The sequence below is a fragment of the Pararge aegeria genome, chromosome 6 (genome assembly GCF_905163445.1).
Source record: "Pararge aegeria chromosome 6, ilParAegt1.1, whole genome shotgun sequence".
NCBI classification, from domain to species: domain Eukaryota; kingdom Metazoa; phylum Arthropoda; class Insecta; order Lepidoptera; family Nymphalidae; genus Pararge; species Pararge aegeria.
This window is the reverse complement of record NC_053185.1, coordinates 5,509,277-5,534,870: the sequence shown is the minus strand read 5'-3', so window position 1 is coordinate 5,534,870 and position 25,594 is coordinate 5,509,277. Positions and strand designations below refer to the sequence as shown.

At 37.6% G+C, this 25,594-nt stretch overlaps 1 protein-coding gene across 8 annotated transcripts in view; it reads left to right on the top strand.

Annotated features, from left to right (window-relative positions):
* Positions 1-25,594, top strand: part of LOC120624351 (inositol hexakisphosphate and diphosphoinositol-pentakisphosphate kinase) — a 39,081-nt gene that overhangs the window by 6,401 nt on the left and 7,086 nt on the right. For 3 of the 8 annotated variants that reach the window (XM_039890832.1, XM_039890833.1, XM_039890829.1), the window contains exons 8-26: positions 96-377; positions 3,046-3,249; positions 4,274-4,380; positions 6,503-6,640; positions 8,142-8,373; positions 9,667-9,875; positions 10,427-10,653; positions 11,516-11,649; positions 13,337-13,451; positions 14,088-14,215; positions 14,455-14,569; positions 15,300-15,380; positions 15,461-15,546; positions 16,367-16,463; positions 16,927-17,011; positions 21,514-21,684; positions 22,345-22,527; positions 23,071-23,209; positions 24,486-24,598. In XM_039890832.1, coding sequence (XP_039746766.1) covers positions 96-377; positions 3,046-3,249; positions 4,274-4,380; positions 6,503-6,640; positions 8,142-8,373; positions 9,667-9,875; positions 10,427-10,653; positions 11,516-11,649; positions 13,337-13,451; positions 14,088-14,215; positions 14,455-14,569; positions 15,300-15,380; positions 15,461-15,546; positions 16,367-16,463; positions 16,927-17,011; positions 21,514-21,684; positions 22,345-22,527; positions 23,071-23,209; positions 24,486-24,598 — 2,846 coding nt within the window. The remainder of the gene's footprint in view (positions 1-95; positions 378-3,045; positions 3,250-4,273; positions 4,381-6,502; positions 6,641-8,141; positions 8,374-9,666; positions 9,876-10,426; positions 10,654-11,515; positions 11,650-13,336; positions 13,452-14,087; positions 14,216-14,454; positions 14,570-15,299; positions 15,381-15,460; positions 15,547-16,366; positions 16,464-16,926; positions 17,012-21,513; positions 21,685-22,344; positions 22,528-23,070; positions 23,210-24,485; positions 24,599-25,594) is intronic. The other 5 variants (XM_039890835.1, XM_039890836.1, XM_039890830.1 and 2 more) reach the window with 5 other exon arrangements.

Sequence of the window (25,594 nt, the reverse complement as noted above, 5' to 3'; positions counted from 1 at the left end):
CATTCGCTTTGTATAGGATTGAATCTTTCGCAGTAAAACTGTCCTTGAAACAGATAACAATGGTAATACCACTAAACTAAGAACGTACATTTCAGAGCCAATGGCAAATCGTTTGTGTGCGACGTGAACGGCTTCTCGTTCGTCAAGAACTCCAACAAGTACTACGATGATTGCGCCAAAATTCTCGGAAATATGATACTAAGGGAGCTGGCACCCACCCTCCACATCCCTTGGTCGGTGCCCTTTCAGTTAGACGACCCTCCGATTGTGCCCACAACCTTCGGCAAAATGATGGAACTGCGATGTGTGGTGGCTGTAATACGACACGGGGACAGAACTCCCAAGCAAAAAATGAAAGTCGAGGTTCGACATCCAAGGTAATCTTTCTTGAAGCTGTTTTATATATAAAGACTAGCAACGACTGCAATCATGCTAGTGACGATGCAGCCTAAGGTTGAGCGCACATTCCTCAACCTTCGTACGTGGCCAATTGAATAGTTTATTCTAGTAACTAGCCCGCGACTTCGCCCGCGATTTTCCCAAGGGAATTTTTAGTTTTACGCACAAAGTCGTCTAGCCCCAAAGTAAACGTAGCTTGCGTTATGGGTTCTAAGATGGCTGATGAATACAGCCTTGGACGCAGAAAGCAGGGTCGCTGCAAAAAGCGCCAATTCGTCTTTCAAATCACCTATGTCCATCTCCATCTCCATTAGGCAAGTTTCATCAAGATCAGTGCAGTGGTTTCGTCGAAAATAGGTAACAAACATAAAAACAAATAAACAAACATACACACTTTCGCATTATAGTATTGAATATAATGAATAAAAATGTTGGAAACAGGAAATGCTCGTGTTACAGTAATTTTATAAAGTGGGTAAATAATTAAACATTACTAACCAATGTTCATGACATGGAATTACCAATTCCATTTTCATTTCCAGGGTATTTTGATATAAATACGACTGCATTATCGATAAACTCCAGTCCTACATGGACTCGAACGATGCAAACATACCTCCCGGTGTCTTAGTCGTTTATCACTCGTCTTAGGCGGAACGTGACAATGAGTCATACAAATTCGTGCGTGCAGCCGGCGTTCAACGATTTATAAGAAGTTTTCACGTCAAAAACACACTCTTAATTCTTGACATGATAATATTAATAACAAGTGGCTTGCTCACGTAATCAGATATCCTATAGTCACGTTTTATGATCACGTGTTGGTGCCACATAATATATAAAATATAGTTTATGCTATAGGAACTATAGAATCTTACCTTAATAATATTATTGTAACCAAGAAAAGAGGCCTGTTAAAGTATAAGTATAGAGATAAATTTAAAGATTTTAAAATAATGACAGTGTATAGTCAGTACATATTTGAAAATTTAATGTACGTCCATAAAAACATTTCTAAATTTAAGAAAAAATGTGACTGCAATAATCTAAACATTAGAAGTAAGAATAAACTTACAGTGCAATATACTAGGTTACATAAAATTCATAATTCGTTTAAAGGAAATTGCATACAATACTACAATAAACTACCAATTGACATCTTGGAGATGTCTCTTAAAAAGTTCAAAGTTTGTATTAAACGTAAGCTTATAGAAAAGTCCTATTATAGTATAAAGGACTACGTAAACGATAAAAAAGCTTGGGTGTAAATTATTGCTCTATCCAGGTTGCTCTTCTAATAATTTAAAATGACATTGTGAGATGGCGATAACAAAAAAAAAAAAAAAAAAAACACCCGGCTAAGTTTGTTGTGGGCTTCTTCTTAGACCGGGACGCGTTTGGAACCCTCGTAGCTTTAGTTTTAAGTTTACGAATGTGGTTATCGCCATCATCTCACTACCGTGTAATTCTTATGTACGCATCAAAAGTGCCACCTGTGGGCCTACTTGAATAAAGATATTTTTGACTTTGACTTTTGACTTTGTATTTGACAATATCGCAAATGAGATCATGATAGTCTGATAATAAAACGATAAGTTTCCTCTTGAGTACCTGATTGTAATCTCAACAATACCATCTTTTCTACACTGATAAGAACAGTGTATTTATGATAAAAGACTAAGACACCGCCAGCTTTATTTGCATCGTTCGAGTCCATGTAGGACTAAAGTGTATCGAGAATGCACCTGTATTTATATCAAAATACCCACCAATTTCATGTCATGAACATTGGTTTTTAATCAAATTTGTAAAAATCCTAATCAATTTAATAAAATATCTGGCAAATATGAATTTATAAATTTACTGTAACAATTTAATATCCAAAAAGGTTAAGAAAGAAATGAAATAAAAAGCAACTCACGATGAAAACAGACTTCCGTGTCGGCCTCTGGGGGCCTAATAATCCTTACTTATATTAAAAATGGGAAACTGTGTTTTATTTGTCCGTTCTTTACGCTCTAAATAAGCAACCGATCTACTTGTTTTTTTGTATAGTAAGTTGAGGGGATGTAGGGTAAATTTTAACATTCTACCTATATAGGTCATGAGATACAAGCTCGCTGACTAGCGGTAGAGTAGCGGATTGCAAAATACAAAGCTGATTGGATTTTTCAACATCGTATTATAACCAAGATTTATTAAATGTGTTTTAAAATTTTCATTTACATTCAAAATTACCTTAGGAATCATGTTATAAAAGTATAGGTATATATACTCAATCCCACAAATGACTTCTGTAGCTTTAACAGCGGATATGCAGATTTACGAGTAAGTGCATTTAGAGTAAGCCTTTGACTATAATAGTCGCAAGGGTCACTCTCTCACTCAGGACAGGATATAACCTCACCTAATCTATTGTTCGTTTATAAAGAGCAATGTTTTGTCTTACAAATACTATGTCGGTATAAAATATTAGGTTACCTAACAATTAGTTATTTTGTTTTTTGTTATTTTTGTTATATGGGTTGTAAATAATAATAATCTTAATACGTTAAACAAAGAAGAGGCAATCCAAAATTTTTTTGAGCATCGGCTAAGTTAACTTGACTACCGTTGACACGAATTCTTTGACATTAAAAGTTTTAGTACAATATTTTTCAGATTCTTTGAAATATTCGAAAAGTATGAGGGATTTAAGCGTGGGCATGTGAAGCTGAAAAAGCCAAAGCAATTGCAGGAAATACTCGACATCGCTCGCGCGCTACTGGCGGACATACACACGCGGCATGCCGACCCCGAGATCGAGGAGAAGCAAGGCAAACTAGAGCAACTCAAGAGCGTATTGGAAATGTAAGTTGAAGTTACGAGCATTTCATTCAAAATAGTCTTAGCGTAAGGAATTTTGCTTGCTTGGTAAGAAATTTTATTACAGCACAGTGTTCAATTTCCTCCATAGTTTCAGTTTTCTTCCGGATTGACTTGTTTAGCAGGCGAGTGTTTGTAAACGAATGTCACCTGGGGAGTGGGGCGGGGCGAGAGCTCGCCATGAGAAAAGCGCGAGGGCTCGACGACATCGGAGGGAAGTGGGGGACGTCGACCAGAGGGTAACTCCTTCGATAACTCGGACCTCGGCTCAGTTCGACGTTAATCTGACTGTTTGGTGGACTTATGGACTAATTATTGTTTAGTCCGAACGCCCCCGTGACCGTGGTAAGGGCCCACGTCCGGATGACGTCAGAAATCGGGGCCCAAGACGCAATAAAGCTGAAATTCAATTTATATACTAATTATAAGTCCCCAATTAGTAATACACTAATGACGACACATGACATTATCATCATTAAACTCTCAATTCCCGCAAAGTGCGAATTTACGGCCATTTTGCCCTATATACTCGGGTCAGCAGCATTTGTTACCCCCACAACGTGTAGTGTTTTAATAATTAAGATTTTATTTCGCTGGGAACTCTTATTAAAGTAATTAATTCTCAAGTAATTATAACAGCCTGTATAAAGTAATACCTAGAGGTCAGTGGCACATGTGTACTGAGCATATACTAAGCTTACGTCCTATAACGATACTCACTGAGAGTACCTACGCGCAAGTAAAGCCGAAGCGACCTACCGCAGGCGTCGCACTCACTCAGTGGCGTGCACAGGGTGTTGATTAGGACAATGCCTGCTTGGTAAAGCAGGATGATAGATGGCGTACAAAGGATAAATCTTAAAAGTCATATAAAAAAATGTAGGGTAGACAGTGCTTTACTGCATGTATAAATTGTACGACACCTCGTACACTCCTCAACACCGCACCTTTGCCGTGTCGAGCGGCCGAGTTGACTCTGTATACATGTGTGGTTTGTACGATTTTGCAGGTACGGACACTTCTCGGGCATCAACCGCAAGGTGCAGATGAAGTACCAGCCGCGCGGACGACCGCGCGGCTCGAGCTCCGACGACGGTAACGCGCCCGCCACGCACGGTCCGCCCACCATCTACCTACCGCTTACTAGTACCACTAGCGCCTATACCGCTGCTATGCAATATGACACATGATTATGAACAATTGGCGGTTCACCAAATACAAATCCATCCTAATATCATAAATGTGATTTTGCGTGTCCTTTTGTCTGTTTGTTACCTACGCTCGGGAGAAATTTAGATCAGACATAGACATCCTGGACATGACGGATAAAGTACTATCCGAGAAATTAGAACCAGCGCAGCCGCTGGCACAGCTCGTTAGAATTAAAAAAAAACTTATTAGAATACATTTTAAATATCTGAAGTCAAATATTCAGTATACATGCGTCATAACACCCGAATAAAAAAAAAGTGGTTAGGACATCCGCTCTCCGTTTGGGGGGACCAAGTTCGATCACCGGCGCGTACCATACCATATTTTTTTTAAAATCATTATTTGCTAAATGTGGTACAGTTTTGGTATTCATTCGTATTGAATATATGAAATACTCGCATTTTGCCATAGGAATAAGACGTGCAAATATTTTATAATAATATTTAATTTAGATTTTCGGAGCAATTAGCATTTTAAGCATTTAAATATGAACTGGCTTTAACGGTAAAAGAAAACATGCTCTGTTCTATTAGTGTCTTACGGCTGGGAACGGCTTGCTCTCTCGTCGCAGAGGACAGTAACACTGGGTAATACATTTTTGGCTTGGGTCGGTTTAAATAAATGTATTTTGAATATTTTTATGAATAATATACATAAAATACTTTCAATATACAGATAAACACCCAGACACTGAATAACATTCATGCTCATCACACAAACATTTTCTAGTTGTGGGAATCGAATCCGCGACTCCTTCCATCTTGATCTGTTGGTCTTGCTGCGTGAAAGCAGGAGCACACCAAGAAGAAATTTCATATTTTCATATTTTTTTAAACAGTAAATATTACATTTCCTATCCTGGCAAATGTTCGTAACTGATAGTCATATTGCATAGCAAATAGTATATTAAAATTAGTATGCACCTAGTTATTAGATAATTTTTCGGATTACTGTTTTCTTACTGTAATTCAAAAAGGTCGGGTTTGAGCATAGCGGAGCGCAAACTTTCGGTATACCTATCAAATTATTCGGAGATAATTTTATAACGTAATTAAAAATCAATTTTAACTACCTATATATCATGATAACAACCTACTATTATATAAAGAAAGCGAAAAAATATAAAGATGTGCAAAGCTAAAGTGACAATGGGCCGTGCATTTGGGGTTCTAAGGTCCAGCACTTTAGGACACCAATGTCCATCGGAATGGCGACTCCGCACCTGTAAACCCATAAACCCAGCGTTGGCCGACACGAAGTTGACAGACTTCAAGCGAGCCGCTGAGAAAAAGCGGCCCAGCGGTGGATGTCAATCGTTTGACATTGTAAGGACGGATGGGTGTATGAATGTATGGATGTTTGTTACAGTCATATAGGTTACAGGTGAAGCCGCAAGGCGCACCTAGTTATGTTATAATACGAGCTGTGGTCCGAGTTTATTACGGCTTTTAACAAAGCCATTGGGGTTGTTTACCAGTGTAAAAAATAGCTCTATCCCGTGGGGTTGTTTTCCTGGGATAAAAAAAAGCCTATCATCATATCTCAGTGTTTTGTTATCGCATGGGAATTCGGATCAGAATGTACCGATTCTAATTTCAATAAATCCTGACAGGTGACGCTTAGGTTATCTGGCTATACCATAGACATAGTAGATTATAAACGCCGGGGGCTATGAGATGTCAAAAGAATTATTATTCAATCATACAAATTAGTAATTGAAGAGCTTTTCTTAACAGAGCTCAGTCAAATTACTTCAATAATTATTGCGTGAAAGATTAACAAACATCCATCCGTCCATCCATACAAACTTCTGCATTTATAATATAAATAGAAAGTAGGATTAAGCTTGAATGTTCATGGTAGACGCTAGAGACATATCAAAACTCCAGAACCAGTGGAATTTAAGCGGAGTGCTTTTCCAACTCATGTACAGTCCTACGCCTTCCAATCCTTGAATTTGGATGAACATTAATTTAGATTTAGTCTATGTTCTTAATGTGTACCGTAAATATAGTTATCTCAATAGGTTGTGAGGGAGAGCCCTCACTCGTGCTGATACTAAAATGGGGCGGCGAACTGACGCCCGCCGGTCGCATCCAGGCTGAAGAATTAGGGCGCATGTTCCGCTGCATGTACCCTGGAGGACAAGGTCGACATATACCAGGTCGGAACATATTTTTATCATTATTCGACTTAATTTATTTTTCGCAAGCATTTCCATATCTGTCGTTGTGCAGCGGCCAAATAATTTACATAGTAATCGTATTTGTCGTGTAATTTAATAATGGAACGATATTTAACACGGCAACCAAGGAGGTAACTAATCAAATGTTTTATTTAAATTTCGAATTGGCTTCAAATGGAAATCTGTTTATTGAAAAAAAAACAAATGAACACGAAGAAGCAACAAGAAGAAGAAGCAAGAAGCGGGAAAAAATATTGCTCGTTTTTCGTCTTATATTTTCAAAAGTTGACAATATTAGTTCAAGTAAAGACATTTTTACCCTTTATTGCACACATTGGCTTAATTCTAAAGTATTTTCTACCAGCCAACCTTGAGACGTGCGAGAAAAAACTAGTGTGGGCCTGGCAAAAACAAAACTTATTACACGAGTAAAGTATTCCATGATATATAATATATATAGAGATATTGTTTGAAGAAACTTAACACAAATAGACATATATATAAAAGATAAAAAATATAACTAAATACTACATTTATGTAAATACCATAGAACTAATGGAAATAAATAAAATACTTACATAAATAAGTCGACTAAGGGTATGAAAAAACTGTTGAAAGTGTGTTAAGTGTACTATTAAGCGTCTTCTTTATTTTTTTCTTCGGGCTTTACACATATTAGGCAATGTCAGGTAGCGTCTTCTTTAACCATTAGGGCTAACATTGAGTCTTCTCTTTTATTACAAATGGCTCTCCGAAAAAGCCTCTACGTTTATTTTTATGCTGATAAATATTAGTAGATAATCAAAGCTTGCTGTGACGTACGGCAGATCGGAATACAGTTGTCACCACCCCTTGTCTTCCATTGGACGACTAAGGGAATGTAACGAGAAATCGCAGCAGCGTCCTCTATACTTCTATTACCATACATTATACCTACTGCGATCACCAACCAGCGTAATTATGGTCTAAGCCTCCGTTTGTGAGAGGCCTTTAGTCCAGCTGTCGACTGTTATAGACTATTGATTGAATCAAAGCTTTGTCGTAAATTATTGTTATTTAATGCAGTAAAATAAATTAGTTATACTTTGTTACCTTGATATCTTTTCCTTATCATTTAAAAAAAAAGCGTGTTAAATCCGTGCTATCTGTCATATATATCATGAAAATAAGGCTTAATTTGCGATACTCCCCGAAAAGCAGGAGAATCTGTATAGGGTGATTTATAATTTCTTTATACTCCGGTTTTGGAGCGAAACGTGCGTAGAGGGTACATTGCAAGAAGATCTGTTTTGCGTGGAGTATAACGATTGGTAAAATTATAAATTAGACCATACTGATTCTCCTGCTTTTCGCGGAGTATTCAAAATTAAGCTTAATTTTCATAATATACCATGGAAGTCCCCAAAATAACGCCTGCTTCAATCCAATATCTGTCATGTGTTGTAGTGTGTGTCACTGTATCAGTGAAAATTTTGCGCAGGTGAAGGTGGAACTCAAGGACTAGGTCTGCTCCGGTTACACTCTACCTTTCGACACGATTTGAAAATTTATGCATCAGACGAGGGCCGGGTACAAATGACGGCGGCTGCATTCGCTAAAGGGCTCTTGGCCTTGGAGGGTGAACTGACGCCCATACTTGTGCAAATGGTCAAATCAGCTAACACCAATGGTCTGCTGGACAATGATTGCGACTCATCTAAAATGCAGAATATGTAAGTTATTTTCCAGCGATTTATTAAAGTCTAGCTGTTGCTTGCGTTCTTCGACAGCGTTCCTAACAAATCTTGTAGGAACCGTTTGTTTCCTGGTATAAAAAGTGGGTAATTATTCTCCGTCCTCTCAACTAAATCTATGCCATAAATAAAGTAGATTAATTGTTTAGTTAGGGCGTAAAGTAACGACAAACAAACAAATACACTTTCGCATTTATAATATTAGTAAAGATGAAGATCTGCGCAAGAACTTCCTCTCTCTCTCCGCTCTCCTAAATAGTAGCGAAATTCACGCTGTATTTATTGACCTGATATTGTATTTGGACTGTTTATAAATGAACACTGTTTTGCTCAAATTGTCAGAATTTAAAGAAGTTCTGGTCAGTTCCCAATCAAACTTTGTTGATACGTTTGCTGGCATTTCATTTGCTCACCTATTAAGGAGAGCTTAATTAAAAAAAAATACGGCCTCACTACGCTCATCGGGAAACAGTGACGTATTATTAAGAGAAATACTAAAAATGTTACAAATGGGCACCTAGTTTAAGATAGTTCTTGGACTAAATTGACAATTCACAAGTCTGCTAATACTACTGACATTTTCACCCGCGTTGCAATTCAAAGTACGCTATTTTTTGGCCCATGCAACCTTCTACATTTTAAAGAGATTTACGCAATGAAGACTAATATGCTTTACTCCGCTAGTACCAGGAGAATCTGAACGGTTTATTTTATAATGTCTTCAATCTTTATACTCCACTTCAAAGAGATCTTCGGCAGTCCAAGATCATTGGAAAGTCAATATCTCCTGAGGATAATACGGTGTCGGAGCGAAAAGTGCGTAAAGAGTTCATGGCCGAAGATTTGTATCGTGTGGAGTATATCCATTCAAAAAAATTATAAATTGCACCATACAGATTAATTCTACATTTACTTCTACATTTCGCTAAGTATAGAAAATTTTGCTTATTTTTTCATTGTATAAATTAAATTTCCACAAAGTAACGCCACGCCTACAATCCAATATATAAATAAAAAAAATAGTTTATTTCGGTAAGAAACAAAGTCGTATCAATATATCGCTGAAGTCTTCTTTTAAGATTACTACCCCTGTGTCAGAAGACTCCGCTCTTCCATTAGAATTAAAATGCCTTCCTTTTATTGTAAACTTAACAAATAACAATAAAAGGAAGGTAGGTAAACAAACAAAACAAGAGATACAATGATATACAAAAGGATATATTTTAGCGCATTAAATTAAAGCTGTATATTAACATTTCGAACACATATCAGGGCGAAGGCACGTCTCCACGAGGCTATGCAGGTGGACCGGGAGTTTAGCGTCGAAGACCGCGCTCGTATCAACCCGTGCGCATCGCTTAGTATCGCAGCGGCCTTGGACTTCGTGAAGAATCCCGCCCAGACGTGTGCCCACGTGCACGCGCTTATCAAACACCTTGTAAGGATCGTGCTCGCTAAGAAGGATGATCCCAAAACTAAAGGTAAGACCGCGCTACTTCTCCTTGAAATGAATCCAGCTCAACCGTAACTTAATCATATGCAGTGCTTCACCTGACCTTGAAATCTCGTCGAAGCATAAAATGCACTAAATGCTTAAACATGACTAATTCAAAGTTAAATACATATGTCTTTGTTAAAAAAGGCTCATAGATGGCACTTTTGTTGAGTATGTTACATTAAAAATGTGTACAATGGTTGTGAGATGATGACTACGTATTTAGGGGAAAGCTACGAGCACTCCAAACGCGCTTGGTCTAAGAAGAAACTCACGACTAACTTAGCTGGGTGTTTCTTTTGTTATTAATCTCACATTGTCATTTAAAGTATTAAAAAAGCAACCTTGTTTACTATAATAGAATTTTAAGCTTACGTTTAAGAATCATCTCCAAGATGTCAACCGGTAGTTTATTGTGTCTAACTACATAAATAGCTCGAATAGTCGTATATTTTCCGTATAACATCCTGTATATCCATGAAATCACATGTAAGAATTGACTAGGTTTCATGAAATCATAGAATATTATTTCTACAGATACAATATTGTACCATGGGGAGACTTGGGAGCTAATGGGACGGCGATGGGGCAAGATCGAGAAGGACTTTTGTACGAAGAACAAAACGTACGACATATCGAAAATTCCAGACATCTATGACTGCATCAAGTACGATCTGCAGCACAACCAACATACGCTTCAGTTCGACTTGGCTGAGGAATTGTATATTTATGCTAAATACTTGGCCGACATTGTAATACCGCAGGTAAGTACGTCAAATCAACCCAATACTGGCAAACAACAGGGCACGGATCTCCTCCCACAATGAGAAGGGGTTAAGTCTGTAGTCCACCTGGCCCAGTGCGGATTGGTGGACTCCACACACCTTTGAAACCATTATGTAGAACGCTCAGGCATACAGGTATGCTCACGATGTTTTCCCTCACCGTTGAAGCAAGTGATATTTTAATTGTGTCGACAAATCTCAATTAGACGGACAGACAGACAGTCGGTCTCCATTGCTTGGTTCAGAACTAAATTCCTAACTAATATTTTTATTGTTTCATTGAATATGATTAAAAACATAATTGTAGCTCGCAGAACAAAATTGTAAAGTAAGCGTAACGTTACTTTGCTATCAGTTACCTTTTTCAAAAGTATTTCATTCAATAGCACTTATGAAGCGTTCATACATATTTGCGACCATTATTCGTGATGGTGATATCTTCGTTAACTTAAAACTAAAGCTAGGACGGTTACAAACGTGCCCTGGTCTAAGAAAAGCTCGCAACAAACTAAGCCGGGGTTGTTTTTGTTATCACAATGTAATAGTCAATTAATATTTAGCTAAAAAGTTAGAGCTATTCACCCAAGCTTTTTTATCATTCATGTAATGGAATCAAGTTTCTGAATTATAATAGAATCAAGTTATTGACGTGTCTTTTAATTCTTCTGTACTGAGTATTCCTATGCGTGTAATGCACGCAATTTTAACATAGTTAAATGAATTTTGCAATGATTTTTTTTTATGCACCAAAAAAAGTATGTTTATATATTCAAACCTCAAGAGGATCATAGGTAAAATATAATATAGTATAACATAGGTAAGACACGTTCTCTTTTTGCAGGAATACGGACTGACAATGCAAGAAAAACTAACAATAGGCCAAGGCATCTGTACGCCACTACTCAAAAAGATACGTGCCGATTTGCAAAGGAATATTGAAGAGTCTGAAGAGAATGTAAACAGACTTAATCCAAGGTACAGTAAATTACTTAGGTCGTTTGATTTGTTAATCATTTTAATGTTTACGGGGAAAGAGCATCAGAAATGTATACGAATTCTATGCTTTCTTGTACTGAGCATTGAGGTCGGAGTTAGGTGGTTATAATTGCATTAGTGCGTACGACCTTGAGACTTAGATGTAAACAACGTACGGATGGGTGTGGTTGCCGGTATAATTACAGGCACATGAGGTTTAATAGCTACGCCTCAGGTTGGTGGACGCATTGCGGCACTATGTAGGATGTGTTACTTGCCTGCGAATTGATGCTATGTATATTATAGCCGCTTAACATCTTGTTTGTTTGTCTTTTCTTTACGCCCTAAATAAGCAACCGATCGACTTGATTTTTGGCACAGCATTTGATGAAAGGGCGAAGACATAGGCTTATACGCTTATGGGCAGGATTCACCACTTTTGGCTAGTCTCCAAAGCCTTGATCATCGTCGTAAGGTAGCCAGTATGTCAGTGTTTTATAGGTTAGGTATATTTAAGAGAATGTGCTCAGGAGCTATTCGATTTCATCCCTTCCTCACCATTCTACCATGCAAGACACTGGGGGTTTTCATCCTTATGTTGTTAATATCCCAAAAATTCGCACGATGCGATATGCATTTTTTTTCTTATACGCATAGCTGGGGTTAGAAACGCCATACCAAGTTCTGTTTCCTAATTCTAACAATCTGGGTATCTTTAAAACAAGAGTGAATAGGCATCTTTTAGAAAAGCGTTTAAGTAAAAAAGGCTTCTTTTTATCCTACCAAAACAAACTCTTTCCACAGGATTTCTGAAATTCGTAATAAATGCGGAAAGAGAACGGGCAACAGATAGAAACTCTGGCCAAATTGAAGGATTGTGAATGAATGAATGAATACACTTTTATTGTACACCATATAAACATATAGTAAAATTATAAATGAAAATTTAACAAAAAGTAAACAATTTGGCGGCCTTATCGCTACATAGCGATCTCTTCCAGGCAACCAAAGGCGTTCGTGCTGCATTGCAATTGATAAAATTACGCATGTACCCTTAGCACGTGCGTTTCGAAATTATAAAACAAGTAAAACGGACCGATAGGTTTTATATTTAAATCGAACATCCTGTGCTAACGATCGTCTTTTTCTTCGTCCTCTTACTAGCATTACTTGTATCGGTGGTTCATCCGCCACTTTGCATGCTCTGCACAAAGCACTGTTGGTTATACCTGGAATGAAAAGGGAACTTGTTTAGTGGTCAGTGCCCTTTTATATACTAGCGATCGTATTAAAGGAAGTTCAGAATGGTGCTGGCTTTAGGTATATCGAGAAACACTCCATCGATATTCGTTTTCGAAATCCATTAAAACTCGCAGTGTCAGTAGTTCTACGATTTCGTAATATTATTTGATTATCAGTAGCCTTAGTACAAGATTTGCTACCTCGTAATCGAGGAGTCGTTTTCGAGTATCGAAATACTACATCGGGATAAAATAGTAAAATAGATCTTATATTCATTGTGTTAAAGCTCTCATCATCCTACAGATCTTTAGCTCGGGCTTTTGACAGACCGTTGCTATTGAAATTAGATCTATTTTAGCTTAACGCCACAGACTTTGTGTGTGAAAACGACTCCACGATTGTTAGCGAGCAGATCTTGTACTAAGGGTACGGCTATGTCTGTCAGGTACAGCCACGGCGTGTCGAGTCCGGGCCGGCACGTGCGCACCCGCCTGTACTTCACCAGTGAGAGCCACGTGCATTCCCTGCTAACTGTTCTGCGGTTTGGCGGATTACTTGATGTATGCACTCATTATATTCTAAGTGCCTTACCAATAATAAACACGTAACAACCTCGGATTGATTGTTCATTGGTGAATTTATCACGAATATAATTTAAGGAAAAGTAAAGAAATTGGATTGGACAAATGAAACGAAAGGTTGGGGTGGGGACTTATAAACAGATGAAAGAGACGGCCATGGATAGAAAAAAGTTAAAGAAGAAATTATTCAGTGTTTTGACACTTAATTTTTTTTATTTTATTCCACTTCAAGTTAGCCCTTGACTGCAATTACACCTGATAGTAAGTAATGATGCAGTCTCAGATGGTAGCGGGCTAACCTGTTTGAGGTTATGGCACTCCAATCTGTTTCTACGCGGTACCTTACTGGTCCGCTAAATCTGGTCTAGGTTTTTATTTTCACAACAGCTCCAAGGAGGTCGTCAACTCTGACATTTAAAAAATGCTATCAGTCTACGTGTGATAAAACACTGCACTGCAATTCTGACTTTTCGGAACAAAAAGCTTTTGGCAAAACTTAGGAACCGGAAAGTAACCGACGTCTTTGATGATTATACTGAAATTTTTAAGAATGGAGATTTATCCGGATTTGTACTGTTTTGTGTATTTTAATACAAAAATACGATTTTTGTTTAGATCTTAAACGACGAGCAGTGGCGAAGAGCAATGGAGTATGTATCGATGGTATCGGAACTCAATTATATGTCGCAGATAGTGGTCATGCTCTACGAAGATCCGACTAAAGACCCTTGTTCGGAGGAGAGGTGAATATTATTTAAAAGAAATCTAATCATTGTTTCAAGTTTAATGCAAACCGTTTTTTTTGGCATATATTCAATAATTGCAACGATCGGTACACCTATAGAATGTGGTTTAACTTCTAACACTTTTAGGCCGCTTACACACAGCATTAACAGTTTTTTTCGAGTCTTAAGAAGTAAAAACTGAAATGTGATTTAGAGTGCCCGTATATAACTATAAAAATTAAATGAATTCGGCTTAGGTTTCATGTGGAGCTGCACTTCAGTCCCGGGGTAAACTGCTGTGTGCAGAAAAATCTACCGCCAGGTCCCGGTTTCCGACCACACAGCCGAAATCATTCCACGACAAACAACTCGGTAAGAACGTTTAAATAGCTTTAAAACTTATTAGTTTAATTCATACAGAACTACAGAACGGTATACTGAAAAGACTAAAAGAAAAATTATTACCGCACGTCTTTGTTGAAGGTACAGTTATAGTCTTAATTTTGCACTAAAACAGCGAAAAATGGAGAATTCACGACTTACCTTAGCTAATGCTCCATTTTTGTTGGTATAAAGTCATTTTACTAATAACAGATTGTTGAATAAAATTATCAAATTGAATTTTTAAATTCCCTATAAAAGATGTTAGTTACTCTGTATCAAAATTAAAAAAATATATTCTAACGAATTCTCCAACAAATTCTGTTGATAATGAGTTAAGAGTGTAACCTGAATACAATGTCCAGCTCCACGAAACTCTAAACTTAGCTCATATATTCTGAATTTTCTATAACAGATTTAGATGTTAACAAATATCTACAGTAAATTGACGGGTCTGAAAATAATGCTGCTGTATCCCCTGGAAAAGAAATGAACTATCTTTAGACATATCAATTTAATTTAGTTTAGCAAACTATTTAGACCAGAGTTGGCGTTTTTAGAGGTCTAATAAAAATAGGGTTGTCCTTTTGCCACAAAAACACAGGAAAAACGTTAACTGCCTTTCTAAGTAACTTGATTTAGTCTACAAATTTCTGTACAACAAAACTTAAATATCAATTATTTATGGAATCTGTTGAACACTTCATACAATTGTTTACAGCAGAGTCCCTCCGACGAAGTGAAATGTATAGAGGAAGAAGTCGAAGATGATCAGATGGCTAGCCAGGAGACTTTACAACCAGTAAGTTAAAATAAACTTCTTACGTTATATGTTACTTTATTTCGTCGAACTTAATCTTACTCGACAATTAAATATTTCAGGACATTTTAGACGAATTGGACAACACGTTTTCACCGAGAAAAATATCCAGCTCTAAACTGAGACCGTCAGATCCTATACCAATTTGGTAAGATATATGTTGACTTTGCTATCGCACATTGACGGAAAACACAGTTTCAGTATTCAGGTTTGAATAAAAACAACATCATAACTTTTCAGCAATTAAGCAATTATACAATACTCATGCAATACTCCATAAAATTTTGGTCACATGGAATGAAGTACCTTGATTTCGCTTGTAATATATTATTTGTTGTTTGGCTTTGTCTCTTCTTTTGGAGGCAATAGGAAAGCCAAAGTTTTAACGAAACGATACCTATATTTAATTGCTGCCCACAATTCCTAGGCGACTGAATTATATTCTAGCAATATTACAACAAATAATATATTACCAGTGAAAACAAGGTACCACATTCATTGTGACCAAAATTTTAAGAAGCTCGATTTCTGGCAAGCACCTCTATATGTGCGTTTTGAGGAATTAAAGAACTGAGGAAACCAGCATGCCTGAGAGCTCTCCCTACTGTTCTCAAATGTTGGTAAAGTCTAAAATTCCGCACTGGACTGACGGCAGCCTTTAACCCTGCTCATTCAAAGAGGAAACTCGTGCCTCGAAAATATTCCTGCTAAATGTGCGAAACAAGATCAGACGATGGAACACATAATCTAGCGCTGCTCCATCTTTTCATATCAGGGATTTCCCAACGACCTTTTTGATCTCTGCTCGGACTGTCACATGATTGGAGAATCTGGACATTGACTTGTAACTTATTAATTTGTAGATAATATCAATAATTTAAACCGCTTGTTCTTAGAAAATGCCATATGACTAAATAAATAAATAGATAAACAATTTAACTAATAAGAGCTATGTTCACGACTTGCAGTAATCTACACTATACGGTGAGCGGTCACGAAGCATCTACTTTGGCAGCGCGACTCAGTGAAGAACTACGTGCTCGCTCGCATACACCTAACCATCCGGTAAGTACACTACACTGCCAACACACACGCACAAACCCAACTTAGTCAAACACACGAAAACTCAAATACACGAGTTTTTTACAACATTTTAGTTAAACAAATCAACACTCTGTTGGATTGCTATTAGTATTAATGCAAATTGAGTTTCAGTTCTAGTCCAACGCTGGAAGAAATTCACTGTATTATACTTTGTTTGTGTAACTCCATGACAGCAATTAAGTCCAACAAACCAACACATTGTTGTACTAGAAATATTGTAAATTAAGTTTTGGTTCTAGTTCAGCGCTGGAATCAATTTACTGGATTGTACTTGTTATAATAGGCTTAACAGATTCGTGGACACAGGGTGGAACTAAAATGTTTTCCTGGCATGTCCAGTGCAGTGTTGTTCTATTCAGTGTCCACAAGGTGGGCCGTCAATAATTACTTAAAAAAAAATAAAAGACAAACATTATTATTATAGAGTGAAGAAAAAGAGTCTAAAGATACTGAGGACCCGCAACCTCGTGCGCGCAGCTACGACCAACACAAGCAAACGCACGACAATGGTAAGTGCGCGAACAACACGCACACTCACAACACTAACTTGCTCGCGTGTGAGCGTAGACTAATCACTTGATACTAATAATCATGTCCACTGCTGGACATAGGTCTCTTGTAGGGAGTTCCAAATTCCACGATTTTGTGCAGCATGCGTTCGGCGGCTTTTTGTGACTTGTTTGATCTTCGGTCCACCTAGTCAGGGATCTACTAACGCTGCATTTACCGGCACCTTGGTATCCCAAAGTCCATCCGTTCTCTAAAACGGCATTATATTAAATCATTTTCTAGAATACAAACGAAAACAGATATTATCTTCTGATTTATTTATATGGCAACCACATAATTCGTTATACCAAAATTTGAAATCATTATCCACTTTTACAATGTAAAACAATATAGCTTTATTGTATTTTTGTTTTTGAACCAACATGGTTTTTATAGCACAGCACAAACATATTTTAATGCAAATAAACTTTTAAAGGATTGTTTTTGAATGGTTTGAGACTAATAAATTAGTGTACCGATTACTTGGAGAACTTTTCATGAAGAACAAAAGAAGTCACTTTAAAAAAAAGATATAATATATTATATTGTCGCGGGATTCGTCCGTAATATTTTAATGAGCTATTTAAAGTATTAATTCAGACTTAAATAATGGAAGCCGAAACTATTTATAGATGTAAGTGGGGTGTTTCACAACATTGAGCGATTACTATATCCATTAAATTACTTTTTAATCAATTAGTTAATATTACTTACACCTATTGCCTGTACACGCTTTAGCAAATTACCTTATATAGTTACACTTTCAAGTTAAATTAGGGTTTTCTTTGCTATCAACATTTGTTTAGTCAGTTAAATTTTTTAATGAATAAAAATAGTTGTCATGTGGAATTTGTATTTGGTTTTAAATTGAGAGTATATTTTTTAGATAGGTGGAATCCATGCATGATTATTTCATGACTCTTTATAATTAACAGTAACACCTACGAATTTAGTTAGCATTAACAAGATTGGATCACGTTTCCGGGGCGATGAGATATATACAAACGGAGATGGTAATACATATTATTTAAGTATTTTTGAAATTGTTGTTTATTGAGATTTGGTTAACCGTAATAAATTATTATTCTATACCTTACGTCTAAATTGGTATAGTATACCTTATGTGTGTGAGTTGAGTGCCCAAGGAGTAATTTCGATAAATTGTTATAATAAATGTGGTGCTTATGTTATTTTGAACATGAAAAAAAAACATGATTTTATTATTTATTTTTGGCTGTATATAAAAATAAAATGAACGAAAAGTTAAATCATTATATAAGTAACTAGCCGACCTGCGCAAATTCTTCTGTGCCAAATCATTTATAGCTTAGTACAATATATTTACCTTCCTAACACTGAAAAAAATTTCAAAATTGGATTAATAGTCTACATCCAAACTCACGAACTTTACCTCTTTTTATTAAGTATCGATGTCATGTCTGTTTTATGACAATTGTTGGTCTGATAAGAAAAACGCTGTCTTAGCTTCAATCGTCGTGGGACAAGTGACAATAGTATCAAACCGAACCGTAAAAGTTCCAATTTTGGATGAGAAGATATAAAAAAGTTTAGTGTACGCCGCCTATTCGAATTCAACTCGGCTATTCACCTCCTTCTCGAAATTGAATCTACCTAACTCGATCGTGTGTCGTAAGTATACCTCGATACGACCATACTCTCGAGGTCAGAGTTCTGAATCATAACTGGTTAAAGCGGAACACGAGCATTAGATATAATCTTCGTCTTGCTCACGTTAATTCGTAGTAATGTTGTGAAATTCTGCTGAGGTCATTGATCATCGTATTACCTTAATAAATAATTTCAATTAAAAGAACATAAACGGAGAGATATATTATTATTTATTTATTTATACGTGAGCTAGCCCTGAATATATTATTCTGGACATAGGTTTGTCCAGAATAATATGTTCAGGTTCCTGTATGAAAAAAAATCTTGCCATGTTCAATCCCCTCTGGGCCATAAATAAATAGTGCATGGCGCGGCGAACTCTTCGCTTAACTTTACTTCGTTGTTGCACTCCTTTTCAATTCCGGGTGGGACTCAACTCGTGCAAAGTAGGCTCTATTCTAGGAAAACACTGCCTTCAGTAGCTGCAATCTTTACGCTGGGTCTCGTTGGGTCGCCGCAATCTGAATGTTTGTCAACGTAACTTTCTTTTCTTCTTTTTTCTTGAATGTTTGAAAATTACAATTACTTTAGCGTAATACAGCCACTATTTGTAATGTCTGACACCTTTAATTTTTATAATGGGGTATTTTACACTATTTATCTAACGGTGAAAACGGAATTGATATCCGACATTATCGGCAATATTTAACGCTTATAACTTTGTATTGTGCTTCTATCTCACGAAGCGACGTGACTTGTGTGACCAAGTGGACAAAATCACTACGAATATGTGTTTTAGACTGTACTGAAAACACGTTCTACGTTAAGAGACTGTCTTGTTCAGACAAGGAAATCTTGTTTCAAGACAAAAGTACTTTAAGAAGTTATCAGCGTTTTAATATTGCTAGTTAGACAGGGATTGCATTACTATGTTTATCACGTAATATGGCAGTTGCTGCAGCCAAGGCCATACAAAATTCCGTTAGGCGAGAAAGGGACGTAACTGGCCCTCTACAATCTTTAAACTCTATAAATCTTGTCATTATTCTTAATTCACTTAAATTTTTCATGAATCAATTTATTGTGCTGTCTTTTTTTTTGTAAAAAATACAAATTTAGAGTAAAATACCCCATAGTCTTGTGTATTATTTGACTTGTGTATTTTGGAGTGTGTAGAAACTTCGCCGCGGAGACGCTTCGCTGCCGACTTGAGCTCATTCTGGCCGGTGATAATGTGTGTGTTTGCGTTGCATTCTTGCTCCTCGCGAATGCGTGTGTGCGTTTGACTATTGTTTGTGTTGGCATGATTTTGAGTTGTACTAACAAGTAACAAACAACATTACCATATACGGAGTCACTTTTGACACTTCTGTCATGTGGATTTAACAACCACTTTGGGCAATTGTAGGTACCTTATTTTAGTTGGATTCCCTGCCCGTCGATGGAAACCAATGAGGGGTATATCTTTAATGACTTTCCAAACCATTTCCAGGTTAGAGCGCCGTCTTAAACTGTATCGTTGGTTTGTATAAGATGAGATTGCAACCAAACGTCACAGTTGATATGGCATAAATTTCGGATAAGTTTCCATAGGTGTATCAGAAATATGAGTTTCGTTACTTATCGCCGTTTTGAATATATGTATGGAATCGATGTTTTATGAATAGTAGCATCGACAAGATCGCTGAATAGCACGGAAAGCTTGATCTATATATTGGATAAATTAATTTTGGATTTGGTAAATAGTGACAGAAGGGTCTTCGTATATGCGAATACAATGATAACTTTATTAAAGTGCAACAAACGCCGGCTTCAGTCGTGATCCTTCTCTCTCGATCACACACGTGTGAACGCGGGAGTAGTACCGTGATAAGAGGCCACGTTTGGCCGAACAGTCGTCATGCGCCGCACCCTGTGGGCTTCGGACTACGAACCTTATTTCGAGCGCGTCCTATCGCAATCTATCATTCGGCACGCTTCGATGCACAATACTCTCTATTTTCTTTTTATCTTACGTATATAATATGTTTATTTTATTTTATTATATTTTCTCTATTTTTTTTTTCTTTTTATATATCTTCTCCATGTGATACCAGACTCGTATGAAAAAGTTAGACTACAGACACGGCAATAAATATGCTCATAAGGGTGCCATAATTTGGTACACCTAAAGTGAATTATCATGAATGAGGAACAGCTAACAACAAGAAATCTGCAAATGATAGTTACATTCAAATGATTAAAACAAATTTATTTTTAATACATTGTGCTTGACCGAAAATGAAAAGAATGAAAAACTATAATGAATAGATTTAACCTTGAAAAATCAAACAAAAAACTCTATTATGCATTTTTATTTATGAATAGCAGCCGATTTGAGTCTTTCCACTTCGTTTTGAAGCATATGAATAAACTGGCCTATATTAAGTTCGTATACAATTATTGCCGGTCCGTTTCCTGTCTACCTTTTTCCCGGAGTCAGTGCGAGACACTAATATATTTTCTTTCTATCACCACCCCGTAACTAATGACACTCCGCTCGCATCTATCACGTAACCGTTCGTGTCGCACCTCGTTTAACCCCTCAAACCAGACTTGCCATTACTAATCGTATCGCGATCCGCGTCGACTCCCATAACGCCGGTGAGCCCCCCCACCCCGCTCGTGGCGCCAATCGTGAACGTGGAGGGCGTGGAGTCGTCGACTAATGAGCTGCCGCTGTCGGCGCTGACGTTCGGGGGCGCGGGGGCGGCGGGCCCGGTCCCGCTGCGCTCGTGGCCCGCGTCGCGCGCGGAATCGCCCGCGGCGGAGGGCTGTAGCGTGTGGGGCGCAGGGCGGCGCCAGCGACACAGCATCGCCGGCCAGATGAGCTATCTCAAGATGCTGGGGCTAGCGCGTGGCAAGTTGGCCGGCGCGCAGGGCCTGTTCAGCACCGCCGTCATCTCCGGCTCCAGCTCTGCGCCTAACCTGCGCGTCATGATACCAACCGCGTCCAGTAGCAACAGTTAGTACCATTCATCTTGAGGAAACCTGTATGCCAGGGAATTCTCCATAATGTTCTCAAGGTCGTAACCAATCCGCACTTTGCCAGCATGGTGGACTACGGCCTGAACCCTTTTAATTCTGGAAGAAGCCTCGTGCCCTGTAATGGGTAGGTAACGTGCCCATTTTTACCCATTCACGGCCCACTTTAAGCAACGGTGCTCCTCTCAGAATGAGAAGCGTTTAAGCCCTAGTCCACCAGACCTTGGTCTGGTGGACTAGGGCTTAAAGGCGTATAAGACTTGACCTGACTTTGAGAACATTATGGATAACTCTCAGGCATGCAGGTTTCCTCATGGTGTTTTCTTTTCTAAACTGAAAATAATATCTGGTATGAACCGAAAAAATCAAAATCGGTCAATCCATATTAGCGCTTCGATCACCCAGACATGATTATGAAAGTCGAACAGTTAAGCGGTCACATTAAAAATATCCTTATTTTGCACCGGGGTATAAAATAAATTATCATAACACGAAGCAAATGGTTCCCCCTCCATATTTTACTTTCAAACCAGTAGCCCAATTCTTTGTAAAAAATTAAAATAATTATTACGTTTGCACCTTATGTATGAACTATTGATTTTGTGTGAGCACGTATGATGCATATTAAAAAACTTCACAGCTGCGTTGGAAGGTTTCGGAGGAGTGCCGGCCATTCGTCCTTTGGAAACGTTGCACAACGCGTTGTCGTTGCGGCAGCTAGACGTGTTCCTAGAACGGGTCACGGAAGCTCCAGTACTGCTGGGCACGCCGCCGTCGAACCCCGCACCCGTACTCACCGCCAAGCAACCTTCTCCAACCAATAGTATGAGTACTTTTACAATTTTTTTTTCCAAATTCAATTACTTTATTCTATGTTATATTATTGGGTTCACGCTCGGATAAATATTGGAGTTTCGTCCTCATCATCATAGTCAACATTAACGGTCCTAAACCCTTGTCTAAACCAGGGTTTACGACCTAAACCTAAACCCTAAACCCTTGTCTAAACAAAGGTTTAGACAATTTGTGATGCCGAGTAAATTTGTTACTTCATGTTATCAGTTATAAACTTTTTATTGGAAAGAATGAGCCCTTGGAAAGAATACAGGTTGTTTCAAACTTAAATGGAGGTTTATAGGTCAATAGGCTATATTGTTTTGTAATGAAATTGAGATAAACAAATTATTTCATTTCTTTTGTCGCTATAACAGCAAATACTAAAAAAATAGAATGAATGCCATTTTTATAGATAATAGAACGGAATCCTTTGTGCGCGACTCAGACTCCGGCCAGTTTTAATGAATTAGGTTCACTCGTTCAAATAATGGAAACAACGGAAAAGTATAATTGGCTTCCTGTAACTCAGGTGTTGGATGGAGCGGTCCATCATCACTGATGTCTTCATCCGGAGAGCTTCCAAGTGGTTTGTCTTCAGCCGGCCCGTCCTCGCCGAATTCTAACTACGCATCCAATTCCGAACACAACAAGAACAATTCCTCGGAAAGGTATAAAAACGCTTACTCGCTTTGTATCGGCCCCGCAGACTGCATGCTAAAAGGTCTACCAAAGTTTGAGCCACTTGTTAAGTTACAGGAGGATTAGACTGGTCTGGGGTCTCACTAGGCGAATATTTTGTGGCTGACAGTTTCCGAAATCCCAATACAATAATTTTGAGTGGTCGCAATTATACATTGTAAGCCTACCGATAAAGCTTTATCAAGATCTAATGTTTGTGGTTTGCGGTGGCCATTAAACTTTACATCACGGTAAAGTGCATGCATCTAAGGGTTTAAACGCAAGATTCTCTAACTTTAGCGGTTTAGAATGTTAGTATTTGACTGTCACTTTTGGACTTAATAATGTCTTCCGAAGTTGGGTATTCAAAGTTATAACACTGATTAACCAAGCTTGAACTTTAACCCTAGTACCAGATTTCTCGTTTTGAAAACGTTAATTCGATCTTTATTTAATCACAATAAATTTAATAATGTTAATATATTGTACTGACACGGCTTTCGTCACCAACTTATACTAGCAGATTTGTCTGGGAACTGAACATTCTTCTTATGTTATGAAATATAGCGTCACCGCCAAAATCTTACTTGTTTTAAAGTATGTACTTGTGATTTATATTTCACATAGTATTCGCCAGTTATTAATGTATAGATGCCTCGCAATGAAAACTCGTACCTAGGGTTATTGAGCGATACACTTTGGCAAACTTAAAAGGACTATCTATCGGCAAAATCGATATAATTCGGAAAACTTTTTTAAGTTCTGTTTACCTTCGCTCATTGTCTTGTCTGTGCTATTTTCCAAAAAAGTGCTAATATAAGGCTTCCTAATTTGTTTATATATTATGTTTCGGATACTTAGTTGCTCACTTGTTATCACTATTCTATATGTTGTACATACAAGCATTATCTGTGGCTAAAATGAACTTTTCACGAACGCTATGTCAGCTTTTGTACTTAACCGCTAACGATGGCGATTTTAAACAATTGAGATTAGTTTTTTTAACAATCGGACTGATATAAATTCTATAAAGGTACGATGTTAATCTTTGGAAATCGAGAAAGCATTCTCTCAACTATACGTAGTTACGTAAAAAAAACTTAAAACGCTACGTTTCACTTGAGTAATTTGTTTGAATAAGATAAGGCAGTTTTTAATATAAAAGTTTATTTGGTTCTGCTTATCGTGCGAGTTGATTACAAAGCTGACGAAATTCTGGCCCGTGGCTGTTGGGGGGCGGCGTGCATTGATCATTGTGGATTGCAGTAGCAATTGGAGTAGAAATATGGCGAGCAAAGCGCCCGAGTGGGGCGAGGCGGCCACCTTGTGCGCGCTCTCCAGCGGACTCTCAGCGCTCGTGCCCGCAGCGTGCGCCGCAGGTACCACCGCACACACGCTGAGAGACATAACACACATATATTTATCTACTCCCATGCTTTAATTCTTCTATAAAAAGTTCGGAAAAAGTTGCAAATCAACTAAGTAAAAAGAATTATTATAGTCGTAAAAATGTAATAGGCCCGTTTTGACAATTGTGCAAGACCATAGAATGTAACTTGGAACAAAACTGAAAGAAACAATAAAATAAAAATCAATTACATACAGTGTTTTAAAAAATACGTAAATTTTTTTGGGACGTTAAATAATATGAAAGAATATATCGCGAGTATTCTTTTTGCGCTTACTTTATAGTAGCATGCAATTTATAATTGTTGCGAAACGTTTCGAAAACAGTTACGTTCTCAGTCTGTTTTTTTTTTATTCTAGAGTTGTAACCATTTCTTTTACTGAATATCGAAAGCCGCCGCGCTTGGTTCTCAAAGCCGCAAATAAAATTTTGAATTGACGACACTGGGTTCTAAATAATGAGTCTGAGTTAATGTATCTGACCAAGCGGCACATGACTGAAGCGTCCCCGCACGCACTGCGCAGTTTTTCGTTCCCCATCTTGTAAAATTGACTGTGCGCTCGTTTAAGTTTGATATATACTGTTTACTATTACGTTAACTTTTGCTCTTCTACTTTGGATATTGATTTAAACATAGTGATTTGACTCGATTTTTTGTTTTTGTTGTTATATAGTACGAACTCTGTTTCAACATGTTGAAAAGTGGACGTATAATCAACAGCCAGTCACGCGAATTGGTTGTGAAGTTAAAGGAATACTTTGAACGAATGAACACTTTACAATGCATAATCATATCAATCAAGTACTGATACAAACTTGAATTGATTTATAGAGATACTCACGATAAATCAATTCACCGACCGAGTCTTATGGTTCCATACCTAGTTACGTCGCGATGACAAATGTCAAAACGGGCCTATTACTTTTTTACGACTATAGTAAATAACATTTTATATAGAGCAATATT